This window comes from Salminus brasiliensis, chromosome 10 (assembly GCF_030463535.1).
Source record: "Salminus brasiliensis chromosome 10, fSalBra1.hap2, whole genome shotgun sequence".
NCBI classification, from domain to species: domain Eukaryota; kingdom Metazoa; phylum Chordata; class Actinopteri; order Characiformes; family Bryconidae; genus Salminus; species Salminus brasiliensis.
This window is the reverse complement of record NC_132887.1, coordinates 41,370,725-41,385,724: the sequence shown is the minus strand read 5'-3', so window position 1 is coordinate 41,385,724 and position 15,000 is coordinate 41,370,725. Positions and strand designations below refer to the sequence as shown.

At 47.8% G+C, this 15,000-nt stretch overlaps 2 protein-coding genes across 2 annotated transcripts in view; one reads left to right on the top strand and one right to left on the bottom strand.

Annotated features, from left to right (window-relative positions):
* kdm1a (lysine (K)-specific demethylase 1a) overlaps window positions 1-11,403 on the top strand; it is a 12,737-nt gene extending 1,334 nt beyond the window's left edge. Inside the window, 21 exon segments of the mRNA XM_072690168.1 lie at window positions 5-301; window positions 569-734; window positions 906-1,039; window positions 1,233-1,311; window positions 1,505-1,597; window positions 2,282-2,402; window positions 2,595-2,628; window positions 2,630-2,678; window positions 2,937-3,031; window positions 3,574-3,591; window positions 3,770-3,912; window positions 4,061-4,151; window positions 5,637-5,771; window positions 6,268-6,341; window positions 6,616-6,727; window positions 6,891-7,023; window positions 7,134-7,321; window positions 8,596-8,710; window positions 9,273-9,400; window positions 9,675-9,821; window positions 10,402-11,403. Coding sequence (XP_072546269.1) covers window positions 5-301; window positions 569-734; window positions 906-1,039; window positions 1,233-1,311; window positions 1,505-1,597; window positions 2,282-2,402; window positions 2,595-2,628; window positions 2,630-2,678; window positions 2,937-3,031; window positions 3,574-3,591; window positions 3,770-3,912; window positions 4,061-4,151; window positions 5,637-5,771; window positions 6,268-6,341; window positions 6,616-6,727; window positions 6,891-7,023; window positions 7,134-7,321; window positions 8,596-8,710; window positions 9,273-9,400; window positions 9,675-9,821; window positions 10,402-10,587 — 2,538 coding nt within the window. The 3' untranslated portion in view covers window positions 10,588-11,403.
* Window positions 11,404-11,622: 219 nt separating this feature from the next.
* luzp1 (leucine zipper protein 1) overlaps window positions 11,623-15,000 on the bottom strand; it is a 36,612-nt gene continuing 33,234 nt past the window's right edge. The window contains 1 exon segment of the mRNA XM_072690166.1: window positions 11,623-15,000. This exon segment is cut by the window's right edge and continues 2,517 nt beyond it. The gene's annotated coding sequence lies outside the window, so the exon portion shown is untranslated.

Sequence of the window (15,000 nt, the reverse complement as noted above, 5' to 3'; positions counted from 1 at the left end):
GCAGGAGAGGCCGCTGTCTTCCTCCATTATGCTGTCGAATAAGAAAGAGTCCGCCCCCTCCTCCTCCTCCTCCTCCTCCTCCTCTGGTGGTAACGGCGTTGATCGTTCACTGGACGCTCCTGCAGGCCCCGCCCCAGGCCCCGCCGGCCCCGCCCCAGGCCCTGCGGACGTGAAAAAGAAGGAGAGGGCATCTCCGAGCGGGGAGGGCGGCGGCCCGCCCCTTCCACACCCTCCTGGCCCGGGAGGCATTGACCAGGACTCTGCCGAAGGACGACGGACCAGCCGCCGAAAACGAGCCAAAGTGAACACCTCATTAGCATATTCCCCTTTGATGCACCTGTAGCTACGTTACCAACTAAAGCCCACCCGCAGCTTTACCAGCTAAAGCCCACCCGCAGCCTCGTTATTAGCAATGATAACACACCTGCAAACTGATCAGTTGAAGCTCACCTCTGTAGCTTGGTTACTAGCTGTTGAGTGTATTGATGTATGTGAGTAACCCCGTCATCCCGGGTGTGTGTGTGTGTATGTGGTTGTAATGGAGTGTTTACTGCGCCTCTTGCTGCAGGTGGAGTACAGGGAGATGGACGAGAGCCTGGCTAACCTGTCGGAGGACGAGTATTACTCCGAGGAGGAGAGGAACGCTAAAGCTGAAAAAGAGCGGAAACAGGTGCTGCCCCCTCCCGCCCCTCCGGTGGAGGAGGAGAACGACAGTGAGCCGGATGAGCCGTCAGGTCAGAAACACACACACACACACACACGCGCTCACTCACTTACACTGAGGGTATTTTTATACCGTGTTCTTCACCTGTAGGGGGCAGTATCAGTGTTGGTGTGAAGTTGGTGCTGTTTGTAATGCATATAAGTCTCGTTAATTTCTCACCTGTCTGTTCACCTGCACGCAGGTTTAGAGGGCGCAGCCTTCCAGAGCCGCCTCCCACACGACCGCATGACGTCACAAGAAGCGGCGTGTTTCCCTGACATCATCAACGGGCCGCAGCAGACGCAGAAGGTTTTCCTGTATATCAGGAACCGCACGGTGAGGCATGGCCTGTGATTGGTGGAGGGAGGGGGGTTACTAACAAACCAATCAGAGAATAATGACAGTAAACGGGTCATGTTAATTATTCAGTCTGCAGTTTTAACCACATTATTTTTATTGTATTTTATTGTTCTGTTTATTAGGATTAAAATCACAAAAAATATTAATGAGGTTTTTCCTTTGATTTCAGCTCCAGCTGTGGTTGGATAACCCTAAAGTCCAGCTCACCTTCGAGTCCAGCGTTCAGCAGCTGGAGGCTCCATACAACAGTCAGTTCTTCTGTTCACACACTTACACTGTAGTTTATACTGTATATTAGCCGACCACCAGGGCGATATTAATTCATAAAGAAACTGCTGTGAATAAGTAAACAGCACGACGGTGTTATTTTCGAGTACAGAGGATTTTGTTGGAGCTGTGTCAACTGTGTGTGTGTGTGTGTGTGTGTGTTTATGTCCTTAGGTGATGCCGTCCTGGTGCACAGAATCCACAGTTACCTGGAGAGACACGGCCTCATCAACTTTGGCATCTACAAACGAGTCAAACCTCTACCCAGTAAGCAGGGGTGGTGTTTACCGGGGTTAAAGAGGAGAGGGCTCCACAGAGTTTTCTAAATATCCTCCAGATCTCAGAGTGAGAGCTGAGCTCAGTCAGAGTCGGGAGTCTGGTGTGAATCTGACCTCCACTGTAGAGAAACTGACCCACTCTGATCTCTCTACAGTGGAGGTGAATGGAAACAGGCGTCACCATGACAACAACACAGATACAGCCCATAATTTATCTCCTATCCAACCCACCAGTGCAGCTACACGAGTCTTCCGAGTTTTATATGGAGTGATGATGATGATGATGAGGGTAAAATAGTGAAGAATAGAGAATCTGAACTAATGCAGTTTTCTTAGGGACTACTTTCTGTAGCTGCACTACACCCTGCAGCATGTATCCCTCCACCATTTAATGATCTGGTTCTAAAAGCAGGTTCTAGAGCCGAACTCTTCTCAGAACTCTGGTAGAACCGTGTCTCAGGCATCAGGCAGCGTCTTCATCACCATTAGGTGAAGAACTTTCTGTGAGGAGCTTTTATTAGAGCTTCAGACGTCTGCTTCCCTTCTCCTTCATGCAAAGTATAAATTAGTGTAAATTAATCAGGGGGAACTTACTGAGTGCATCACATTAGTTAGTCAGTCCTCCTCAGACTGTGGCATTATCTAATTACTGTGTGTGTGTGTGTGTGTGTAGGTAAGAAGACGGGGAAGGTGATTGTGATTGGTGGGGGCGTGTCTGGTCTGGCAGCGGCGAGGCAGCTGCAGAGTTTTGGCATGGACGTCACGGTGCTGGAGGCCCGGGTGAGAACCCCGCTGTTGAGTGGAGAATGTGGCGGTCCTGTTGCTGCTGTAGAGTTCAGTTCTGAGGGAGGATTCCCCATCCTCTCCTCCCGAACCCAGCGCAGCAGCTCTCATTATTACTCCCCACACACCCCCGTGTGTTCTCCTTTACTCCTTAATCAATGCTTCATCATTTAGCAGACAATATTTTCTGTTTGTTTTGGCAGGGACCGCGTCGGAGGAAGAGTGGCCACTTTCCGTAAAAGGGAACTATGTAGCGGGACTGGGGGCAATGGTGGTGACCGGCCTGGGTGAGGCTGACACGCGCGTGCGCACACACACACACACACACACACACACACACACACACACACACACACACACGTCACTAAACGCTTAGTACAGTTGCATTCAATCAGCAGTGTCTAGATACTTGGGGGCATGTAATGTAAGAAGTTGTTCTCTCCAGCAGAGGGCGCTGTTATACCTGTTTACCTACTTAATATCTGCAGTCCTGTCAAACTCTCTCACACTCTCTCTCTCTCTCGCTCTCTCACTCTCTCTCTCAGGTGGAAACCCCATGGCTGTGGTCAGTAAGCAGGTGAATATGGAGTTGGCCAAAATCAAACAGAAGTGCCCGCTATATGAGGCTAATGGCCAGGCTGTGAGTACACACACATTAATATAATATATATATACACTGTATGGACAAAAGTATTGGGACACCTGCGGTTTCTTCTGAAATCAAAGGATATTAAAGGGTTTGTCCTGCTTTTGTAGCTGAATACATTAATTAGAAGGGATGTCACAAACATGTGGACATGTATAGTGTTTATAAGTCTAAGTATAAACCTGCTAGATAACTAAGCTGTCTGCTGTTGGCATGGGCTCAAGCCTCCTCCTCTCAGTTTGGACAGTAAAAGACGCACAGCGCCACCTAATGTATTAGAGTAGCAAGTGTTAATACTGGAGGAGTTGTTTATATATTGTGTTTATTTTAGAACCTCACCCATGTTCTGTTTTCTACTGCAATGATTAACCCTCTCTCTCTCTCTCTCTCTCTCTCTTTCTCTCTCTCTCTCTCTCTCTCTTCTTCCTCTCTCTCTCTCTCTCTCTCTCTCTTTCTCTCTCTCTTTCTCTCTCTCTTTCTCTCTCTCTCTCTCTCTCTCTCTCTCTCTTTCTCGCTCTCTCACCCCACCCCCACAGGGAGAACGCTGCACAAGTGTGAGTATCTAATTCAGTCATTTTTCAGTGGCTCTGTGTTCTGACCGTCTGTGTATTGTGGTTATCTTCAGGTTGCTAACATCATCTGCTCGCTGTGTGTGTGTGTGTGTGTGTGTGTGTGTGTGTGTGTGTGTGTGTGTGTGTGTGTGTGTGTGTGTGTGTGTGTGTGTGTGTGTAGGTTCCAAAGGAGAAGGATGAAATGGTGGAGCAAGAGTTTAACAGACTGCTGGAGGCCACGTCGTACCTCAGCCACCAACTGGATTTCAACTTCCTCAATAACAAGCCTGTCTCACTGGGTCAGGCCCTGGAGGTTGTCATACAGTGAGTGACCAGTCATCAGCTGCTGAGGCCTAATCTGATCACAGACCATTTATCTATTTACAAACCCCAAAACAACATTAATAATAGTAATAAATGTGCAATAACAATACTATACCACACATATAGAACTGTGTATGTATGTGTATAGGCTCCAGGAGAAGCATGTGAAAGATGAACAGATTGAGCACTGGAAGAAGATTGTCAAGACCCAGGAGGAGCTTAAAGAGCTGCTCAATAAGGTACATTAAACCATGCAAGTCATAACGCCCTCTATGCTTCCTGTAGTGTATTACAGTCTGTCAGAACGAGCGTGTGGATCATTTGATCATTATAGAGCGCCCCCTATGCTTCCTGTAGTGTATTACAGTCTGTCAGAATGAGCGTGTGGAGCATATGAACATTATAGAGCATTATAGAGCGCCCCCTACACTTCCTGTAGTGTATTACAGTCTGTCAGAATGAGGGTGTGGATCATATGATCATTATAGAGCATTATAGAGCGCCCCCTACGCTTCCTGTAGTGTATTACAGTCTGTCAGAACGAGCGTGTGGATCATATGATCATTATAGAGCATTATAGAGCGCCCCCTACACTTCCTGTAGTGTATTACAGTCTGTCAGAACGAGCGTGTGGATCATATGATCATTATAGAGCATTATAGAGCGCCCCCTACACTTCCTGTAGTGTATTACAGTCTGTCAGAATGAGCGTGTGGATCATATGATCATTATAGAGCGCCCCCTATGCTTCCTGTAGTGTATTACAGTCTGTCAGAATGAGCGTGTGGATCATTTGATCATTATAGAGCGCCCCCTACACTTCCTGTAGTGTATTACAGTCTGTCAGAATGAGCGTGTGGAGCATATGATCATTATAGAGCATTATAGAGCGCCCCCTACACTTCCTGTAGTGTATTACAGTCTGTCAGAATGAGCGTGTGGATCATATGAACATTATAGAGCGCCCCCTATGCTTCCTGTAGTGTATTACAGTCTGTCAGAACGAGCGTGTGGATCATATGAGCATTATAGAGCGCCCCCTACGCTTCCTGTAGTGTATTACAGTCTGTCAGAATGAGCGTGTGGATCATATGATCATTATAGAGCATTATAGAGCGCCCCCTACACTTCCTGTAGTGTATTACAGTCTGTCAGAATGAGCGTGTGGATCATATGAACATTATAGAGCGCCCCCTATGCTTCCTGTAGTGTATTACAGTCTGTCAGAACGAGCGTGTGGATCATATGAGCATTATAGAGCGCCCCCTACGCTTCCTGTAGTGTATTACAGTCTGTCAGAACGAGCGTGTGGATCATATGATCATTATAGAGCATTATAGAGCGCCCCCTACACTTCCTGTAGTGTATTACAGTCTGTCAGAATGAGCGTGTGGATCATATGAACATTATAGAGCGCCCCCTACGCTTCCTGTAGTGTATTACAGTCTGTCAGAATGAGCGTGTGGAGCATATGATCATTATAGAGCGCCCCCTACGCTTCCTGTAGTGTATTACAGTGTCAGAATGAGCGTGTGGATCATATGAACATTATAGAGCATTATAGAGCGCCCCCTACGCTTCCTGTAGTGTATTACAGTCTGTCAGAATGAGCGTGTGGATCATATGATCATTATAGAGCATTACAGAGCGCCCCCTAAATGACACATTGATAATATAAATGTGAGTGTATGTTTAAATTTGTTCTTTCTCCCCCACCCTGTAAGATGGTGGCCACTAAAGAGAAGGTGAAGGAGCTCCATCAGCAGTATAAAGAGGCCAGTGAAGTGAAGCCTCCCAGAGACATCACCGCAGAGTTCCTAGTTAAAAGTAAACACCGTGACCTCACCGCTCTCTGCAAGGTACACACACTCTACAACCTCACCACAGTCTGCAAGGTCTCTCTTTCACACTCACACACTCTACAACCTCACCACAGTCTGCAAGGTCTCTCTTTCACACACACACACAGTCTGCAGTTCTAACAGACCACACACACACACAGAGATTAAACTACACCCTCCTCGATTGCAGCTGCTCTGACACTCACTGTTGCTGCACCTCTCTAAACCCAGGCCTCAGTTACAGTACCTGGAGGAAGACAGTCACTGGGTGAGGTCATTAACATAAACGGACAGATGCTAACGCTCCGTTAAGTCTGCTAGTGTCGTTAGCCATACATTTCACCTTGTGATACCAAATGTTCAGTTCAGAGATCCACATCATCTCACAGCTTTAACAGTTAATCTGTCAATCAGTTTTCTACATTACAAAAGACCTTGAGAGTAGATCATATGTGGTGGCTTGTTCAGTGTTCACAGCTAGCAGGGGCTTTTATTTTGAAGTTGTGTGTTGCAGGAGTATGATGCACTGGCTGAACAGCAGGCTAAATTGGAGGAGAGACTACAGGAGCTGGAAGCAAATCCCCCCAGGTACACAAATGTACACATTATATAGACAAAAGTATTGGGACACCTGTTCATTCACTGCTTCTTCTGAAATTAAGGATATTAAAAGAGAAGAGTTTCTCCTGCTTCTGTTTGAGTAACTGTCTCTACCAGAAACTGACTCTGTCTGCCCAGCATCATTTACCTTGCTCCAGTATTGGACACTGAGGGCATTATCATCATGACTGGTTGGATTATTGAGTTCGCAATAAATCTCTCTCTCACTCTTTCTCTTTCTCTCTCTCTCTCTCTCTCTCAGCGATGTGTATCTGTCCTCCAGAGACAGGCAGATACTGGACTGGCACTTTGCTAATCTGGAGTTTGCTAATGCCACACCCCTCTCTACTCTCTCCCTCAAACACTGGGACCAGGTAATGTGTGTGTGTGTTTGTGTTTCGTGTCATAAAGGGATGTTGGAGGCAAAGCCAGTCAGTGCTCCTCCAGTGTAAGATCACCAGTCAGTTAAAGGTGTGTGTGTGTGTGTGTGTGTGTGTGTGTGTGTGTGTGTGTGTGTGTGTGTGCGCGCGCGCGCAGGATGATGATTTTGAGTTTACAGGAAGTCACCTGACTGTGCGGAATGGTTACTCCTGTGTTCCTGTGGCTCTGGCTGAGGGTTTGGACATCAAACTCAACACAGCCGTCCGGCAGGTGCGCTACACCTCCTCAGGTGAGCCCCTGCACCACTCACAGGCTCAGTGTCTACCTCAGCTCGTCACTGTAATCTCACTCTCACTCACTCTCTCTCACTCTCTCTCTCTCTCTCTCTCTCTCTCTCAGGCTGTGAGGTAATAGCGGTGAATACTCGCTCCACCACTCAGACGTTTATCTATAAGTGTGACGCGGTGTTGTGCACTCTGCCGTTGGGGGTGATGAAGCAGCAGCCGCCGGCCGTGCAGTTTGTCCCACCGCTGCCCGAGTGGAAAACGTCCGCCATCCAGAGGATGGGCTTTGGAAACCTTAACAAGGTGTGTGTGTGTGTGTGTGTGTGTGTGTGTGTGTGTGTGTGTGTGTGTGTGTGTGTGTGTGTGTGTGTAAACCCCGTGTGCTGCCCAACCACTGCAAACCCTGATGGTTTACCCCTGTTTTGGTAAACCTACTGAAGTGTAGTGTTGGCTGATTTGTCTATTTGAAGGAGACTCGTTGGAATGGAAATGGTTGAAATGCTAAAGCCAGGTGAAGGAGCAGAGGAGAGGCGTTATTGGTGGGTGGGCAGGGGTGGTGACGGACACGTTTAGCTGCTGTAATTGTAATGAGGTCATCTCTCAGCCTCTGTGGTTCTGGGGCAGCGGAGGAACAGCTGTTTTGTGGCTGGATCTGAATAAATAATGCAGGTTCTGTTTCTGCCCTGCAGACAGGTGGGGTGTGTGTGTGTGTGTTGGTGGAAAGCTGTGGATGTGGCGGGGGGGGGGGGTGGATCCTTGTTATAAGGTGGTTAAAATCATCAAAAGCTTTTTGGGGTTTAATGTCTGTGGATCAAGGTCACCTTCACCTGAAATAGAACCCACAGTCTCTCCCCAGAGCTGTGTCTCTCAATGAACCCCCGCCCCCCCTGCACACACACCACGACTGCATCATCATTCCCTGCAGTGCATCATCCTCTCGCGCGCTCTCGCGCGCTCCCCCTCTCTCAGCTGCAGTAAAATGCTGCAGTATTATGCAACCTGCTGCAGGTGCTGTTCCTTCTGTGAGTCAGCAGGTGGCGCAGTGTTGCAGTTGTGATGCAGGGCAGTGGGCTGAGTGTGTTGTAGGTGGCCGTGTGTAAATGGTCAGTGTAATAAATCAGCATCTCTGTGTTTGGGCTCAGTGGTCCGGACCAGGAGCGCTGATTAAACACTGAGCTGAGGGATGGTACCGAGGGGGGTGAGGGGGGGGATACTGAGGACTGGAGGATTTTCTAAATGATCTATCAGAGCTCCTGGCTTTAATATGTGCTTTAATTTATTCTAAAGCAATAAGCAGTGCGTCACCAGGGTTTCCAACAACAGCAAGCCAGGTGAGGTCACTCCAACGCCCTCTAGTGGTCTACATCTTTTGTAAAACCTCAAATCCGGTGATTATGGTTGTGTATTTTAAAGCGGGAGCCTGGTCTAGTGTGCACACAGGTGACCTGGTTGATGTGGTGTGGCGTGGCGTGGGCTCTGCAGAGATTCAGAGATGGAGAGTTGTGTAGTGTCCACTTGGCAGAACAGAGTCACCTTAAGGCACCTTTACTGATGCAGTGTGTCCTTTTTGCCTGCAGGTGGTGCTGTGTTTTGACCGTGTGTTCTGGGACCCCAGCGTGAATCTGTTTGGCCATGTGGGGAGCACCACAGCCAGCCGCGGAGAGCTGTTCCTCTTCTGGAATCTCTACAAAGGTAAGTTCCCCCTAAGTGAAGCAATTATCTAAGTTTTGGTTCTATCATTAGGAGGTCGCTGTTCAGGTCCTGTGCTGCCACAGCCATCCGTCAGTGACTGGGAGGGTAAGAGGGTCCTTCCTCTCCCAATCACTCAGCGTGGCTGTCTGTTAGCCAATGTAGCAGAATTAGCAATTAGCATTGTCCTCCAACACCATCATGTTAGCCTTCCCACTTATGGTAGCAGTGTGTGTGGGGGTTCTAGATAAATGGAAAAGGACTAAACTATTGGAGAGAAACAAAATTGTTGATTTATTATTTGTGGTGATCTATAAATGATCAGATACATTTCTGAAGGTTCTGGAGTTCTGTTCTCTCAGGATTCCAGAACCTCTGGTTCTAATTAGTGTTCCACTGAAAGTGAGAGCAGGTGTTTCCAGCTTTGAGGTTTCAGTACTGATCAGCAGTCAGTCATCAATCAGTATAGATCAATAAAGTGGAGCATTAAGCATGTAACTCCACTGCTGTGTGTGTGTGTGTGTGTGTGTGAGAGATGCTGATTTCCCTTTCCGTCCGTGTCCAGCCCCCATCCTGCTGGCCCTGATGGCTGGAGAAGCTGCGGGCATTATGGAGAACATCAGCGATGATGTCATTGTGGGCCGTTGCCTAGCGATCCTGAAGGGCATCTTTGGCAGCAGTGCAGTCCCTCAGGTGAGCTGACCAGATGTGTGTGTGTGTGTGTGTGTGTGTGTGTGTGTGTGTGTGTGTGTGTGTGTGTGTGTGTGTGTGTGTGGAAATGGTTTCACATTATATGCCTGAAACACAGTATTGTGAACAGAGTCGTATTGAGTCCCTCAGCAGAGGGAGGAAATGTCCACCCAGGTTAATGAGTTCAGCACAGTAACACACACACACACACTGCCTTTGGCCATGCTCCAACACTAACATCACTGTGATTGATGTTGGGTGTGTGTTTCCATGGCAGCCGAAGGAGACTGTGGTGACACGCTGGCGTGCGGACCCCTGGGCTCGTGGGTCATACTCCTATGTGGCAGCCGGCTCCTCCGGAAACGACTATGACCTGATGGCCCAGCCCATCACGCCTGGACCAGCTATACCTGGAGCTTCACAGGTGAGACACACACACTAGTGAACTAGGGGCAGTAAGTACACACACACCCAGAGCGGTGGGCAGCCAACTCCAGCACCTGGGGAGCAGAGAGGGTGAAGGGCCTTGCTCAAGGGCCCAACAGTGGCAGCTTGCAGTGGATTAGCCTCAGTGAAGCGGGTGTGTGTGCAGTGTAGCTTCAGTCATGGGAATTCAGCTGAAGCAGGAGGGTGGGCTTCCTGCTGACATTCCACAGCACTAGCTGTTCCTAGGTTCCTAGGTTGTAGATATGGTATGGTGTCCCGGGTCTTTGCTAGGTGCTTGTGTTGCAGTGCTGTTGAGCAGTTTATATGATGTTCCCAGTGGTTGCTATGGTGTCCCAAACTGATGTATCTATGTATTACTAGTTGGTTGCTATGTTGTTGCTAAACAGTTTTGATTATATCCCAGGTGGTTTGTAAGTCACAGCTATGCTGTTTCTATTCAGTTGCTATGGTATCCCAAATGGATGCTGTGCAGTTGATATGTTTGCAGGTATGAGTTCTATGCAGTGTGATTTGATGTGTGTGTGTGTGTGTGTGTGTGTGTGTGTGTTTTTTTGCAGCCGGTTCCACGTCTCTTCTTTGCCGGAGAACACACGATCCGGAACTACCCAGCGACGGTGCACGGAGCCCTGCTGAGCGGCCTGAGGGAAGCCGGACGTATTGCTGACCAGTTCCTTGGAGCCATGTACACACTGCCCAGACAAAACACAAACCCAGCCAACACACAGCCCTCGCCCAGCGTGTAAAGACACACACACACACACACACACACACACACACACACACACACACACACAGCGCCAACCTGCAATCATGTGCAGGTGTGTTTACCTGGATGGTCCAGCTCAGTTTACCTGCTCAAACACACAGAACCTGCTAACAGGTGAGTTTAGTCCAGTGCGTTTGAGCAGGTAAATCACAGTGCTGAAGCCTTCCAGGACTGCGCGTGCACACACACACACACACACAGTGTACAGTACTTGTTTGTGTGGGACCTGTTTCCACTGAGAACAGAAGGGGGTGTTTAATCATGTCCTGCAGAAATGACCCGAACCTTCAGCTTCTGTGTTCAAGTTTAACGGCCCGTGAGCGTCCTGCCTGCTCGGGGGTGGTCATCAGCCCCCTCCAGAACCAGAACCAGACTGAGAGTCTCATCTCCCAGATTACGGACTGCTGCTTCCCACTGCTGAAGCTGAGCTCCTCAGATGAGAAAACACAGCAGTGATCAGGCAGAGGCCGAAGGCTGCGGAGGGTCCCGCCGGGGTCCTGCCGGGGAGGTAGTTCAACACTGAGGACGAAGGGGTTTGTGTGAGCGCTGCATTCTGCTGATCTCCAGTTTTTCTTTTGTTGTTGACTAGACGAGTTTAGCTGAGGACGGAGGAACAGTAGCTGATTAAGTGAAGCTTTTTATGTTTGTTGCTTTGGTTGAAAGATGAAAAGAGTTAAGAGTTTTGCATTAAAGCTAAACGTGTTTCTTTCTGTAGCTTTGTTTTATATTATTGTTATTATTGTCCAGTTTTTATATTTTGTGGGAATTTGGTATTAAATGGAGACGAGACCAACTGTGTGTGTGTGTGTGTGTGTGTGTGTAAGAAGCTCCTGCTGCCGTACCGAACACTGCAGTAAAGTGTGTGTGTGTGGGGAGGGAGAGCGCCACCTACCTGCCCAGGACAGAGCGAGGCCTGTTGTGCTCTCTGTGACCCTCTGATCGTAGTGACAGTGTCCCGGTCTGCTTCGTCCCTCATATCACAGATCTCGGAAAAGAAGCAGCGAGTCTCGGAGCGGCTTATAAACGGTTTGCTCTTTATTACTGGATACACAGTTCTGCTGTCCAATCAGCAGCAGCCTAGGACAGATCGCTATAGCAACATGCAGAATGAGTTAAACATGCACAGAATGTTTACAGTAAAGCGGCGGAGCGGTGGACGACACGCGTGTGTGTTGTATTGCTGATATACAGAGATTCACACACACAGGTACACTATAAGGACAATGAGGGCTAAACACTGCTTCTGTAAAATACAAAAAAATAAATCCTCCCTTGTTTGATCTTACAGACAGTGAGAGTAAATAATCTCTTCATGGTCGGAACAGAACCTCATATCTGCAAAACTGCAGCTTCAGTGAAACCTTAAATCTTAGAATATTTAATCTCTTACTTTTATTATAAAAATATTAAACAATTTATGAATTATTCAAATCTAATAATTTATTTTTAAATAATTGTATTAATAATTTAGAGTTTTTGTTGTTTTTATTCCAGAACAGATTGAATTTATTGAAGTTAATAAAACCCTGTCAGAGGACAGAGCGGAGTCGGACGTCTTCAGCTGTCAGATCAGTAATCTAATATTCCTACAGAACCGGGACATTAGAAAGAGGAAGATCACAACGTGGCCCAACATGACCTCGCCCTCCCAGCTGTGGTCTGCAGCGGAGAAACACTGCCCTAATGGTCAGGGGAGGGCAGTGTAAACAGACCGGACCTATGGAGCGTTTCTATTGGGCCGCTCGTTACTGGGTTTGGACCGGGAGTAAAGAAAGTGGGAAAATAACTAAACAAAAAGGGAGATAAAAGGTTTTGTTCAGACAGTGATGAGATAAATGCAGTGTCTTCTTTGGCAGCACTTTCTTCTGGGCATGGGGGGTGTGTGTGTGTTTGGGGGGGGATGTAAGTGAGTAACAGCAGTTATAAACCTGAGAGGCCAGCTGGGTCATTTACACACAGATCCACCATCTTTACACACCTGCTGCGCACACACACACACACACACACAGCAGAGAGGTGTTTAAATCAGAGTGACTCTCCAGGAGTTCACCACAGAAACACCCACTTAAAGAGGAGGCGGAGGGGGGGTTATTATTCAGTATTTACTCTTTAAGGTCGCGACCCCAGCTGTAGTCTGAGAACGGGGTCAGAATGAAAGTCCTTCTCTCTGAATGATTTTGGCACGATTAGAAAAGGCTGAGGCACCAAGAGCAGAACCTAAACATGAGGAACTCCAGAGAACGTCAGCGCGGGACGCTCTCCTGCAGAGAACCCTCTCCGGCCAAACCGCCGCTGTGTCGGCCTGGTGGTCAACAGGGTCGGTTCCTATTCAGGGTTGGGGACAGCATTTAGCCAAAAATGTTGGCTGAACTCATTCATTAAGCGCAGATTCTGTTTTCTGGTCATTAGCGCCCCCTATATCTCCACTTAGGGGCCTGTTAGCAGTGATGCTAATGTTTTTAGCGTTTTTTCCGCCTGTGTTTGCATGTAGCGCTGTTCTCATTCATGGTGGAGGTCAGCGGAGGTCAAGCAGTGTCTGAAAACGTGCACCTGTCCTACAGGCCCATGTGGACAGCCGGTCTGCTCTGCAGATTTCTCTGGTCAGTATGACCAGTTCACCAAGGTCAGCGTTTAAGGAACAGCCTGCACAAACATGCTAACGTGGCTAATATTGAACACAAGCTAGCAGAGACCAGTTAGCATGACGCTTACTTATTTACATAAATGCTAACATCATTAGCAATCGTGAATGAACTACGCCCGCTAGCGGTGGACACGCGACATGTATAAATAATTGTAACATTAACAAAAAATATATATGTACTATATAAATAAACTACATGTCCTAATGTTTGTGGACGCCCCTTCTAATAAATGCATTCAGCTACTTTAAGCTGCACCCATTGCCAATAGAATAGGACTCTCTGGAGCAGATCATCATCATGACCCTATCGGCTCCATGCTGCCTAATGCCAGGCGTGGGCTAGAGGGGTATAAAGCCCCCCAGCATTGAGGAGCTGTGGAGCAGTGGAAGAACTGTGTTCTCTGGAATGATGGTGGAGGAGCTCCATCCAGTACTTTTGGGATGAGTTGGGGAGTTGGGGATGATGAGGTGGGGTGATGATCATCATCCAACATCCTGACCTCACTAAACACTCTTGTTGCTGAATGCAATCAAATCCTCACAGCAATGTTCCTCCAGAATCTAGTAGAAAGTTTTCTTCTCTGGACAGTAGAGACAGTTACTCCAACAGAAGCAGGATCAACTCTTTAATACTCTTGATTTCAGAAGAAACATGAATGAGCAGGTGTCCCAATACTTTTGTCCATTTAGGGAATAACCGCTGAAACAAAATTGAATCCAGTTTTTTGCTTCTTATTCCCATTATTATTTGTTTTTGTGGAATTATGAACCAAAATTAGTCAGAATTCATCTTTATACATCTTCCAAATTCTCTCTTGTTCCCATGCCTGAAATTTGCTGTGTTCTGATTGGCTGTCACATTCTCATGTTCTAAACCATTGTTGGCCAAACAGGCAAATATACATGAAGGCATCATATTGTTAGGTTCAGTGACATCACAAAAGCGATGAACTCAGAACTGGTTTATATAAATCACCACTGATTAAAAAACATAAAACAGTATAAATTAAAAAAGTGAAACAAAAGATTAAACCATGCTTTTCCTTAAAATCGGCCCTTTAATCTGCCCTGTTTACAGGTTCTCAGCTCCTGCCTCTGATATTCACACCTGTGACGCCGGCCTGGTCAGCACACCTGCTCCAGCGTCCGCGGCAGCTACTGCGTGATCAATCAGCTGATCAAACGGGACGCTCTGATAGGCTGTGAGGATGGAGCACACAACTCCACCCTGTTCCTGATTTCCGTCTCTGGGTCGCCGGGTCGTAAGGGCGGACGGGTTGAGGTTCTTTCTTCAGTTGAAGAGCGCTAATGCTAACACGCTTCTTTCTCCACCATCCTCTCGGCGCCGCAGCCAGCAGAGGAAACGCTCCTGTCGAGATTTAGCCAGCGCACTGTAGCCTACTGCTGCAGCGGTTAGCGTTAGCATCCAGACATGCTCACACACGCAGAGCAGAGGTCAAATGTAGCTCCATGACTTTTTCAAACACGGCCTCGATTCCCCAAAAAAAGCAGGATTTTTAACCTCTCCGGCCTAAAGCCAGCTCACTGTCGGCCCCAGTGCTGACCTTTGACCTTTCAGTCATCTGTAAACCATACGTCAACCACACCGCTGGTTTAGCGGCTAACGACACGGCCAGTGGGTCGCAGACTTTAAAGGAATACACCGGACATGCTAACGTTGCTAACACTGAATTAAAGTTAATAGGCATCCGTTAGCGTGCGGTTATTTACAGCATGCTGACCATT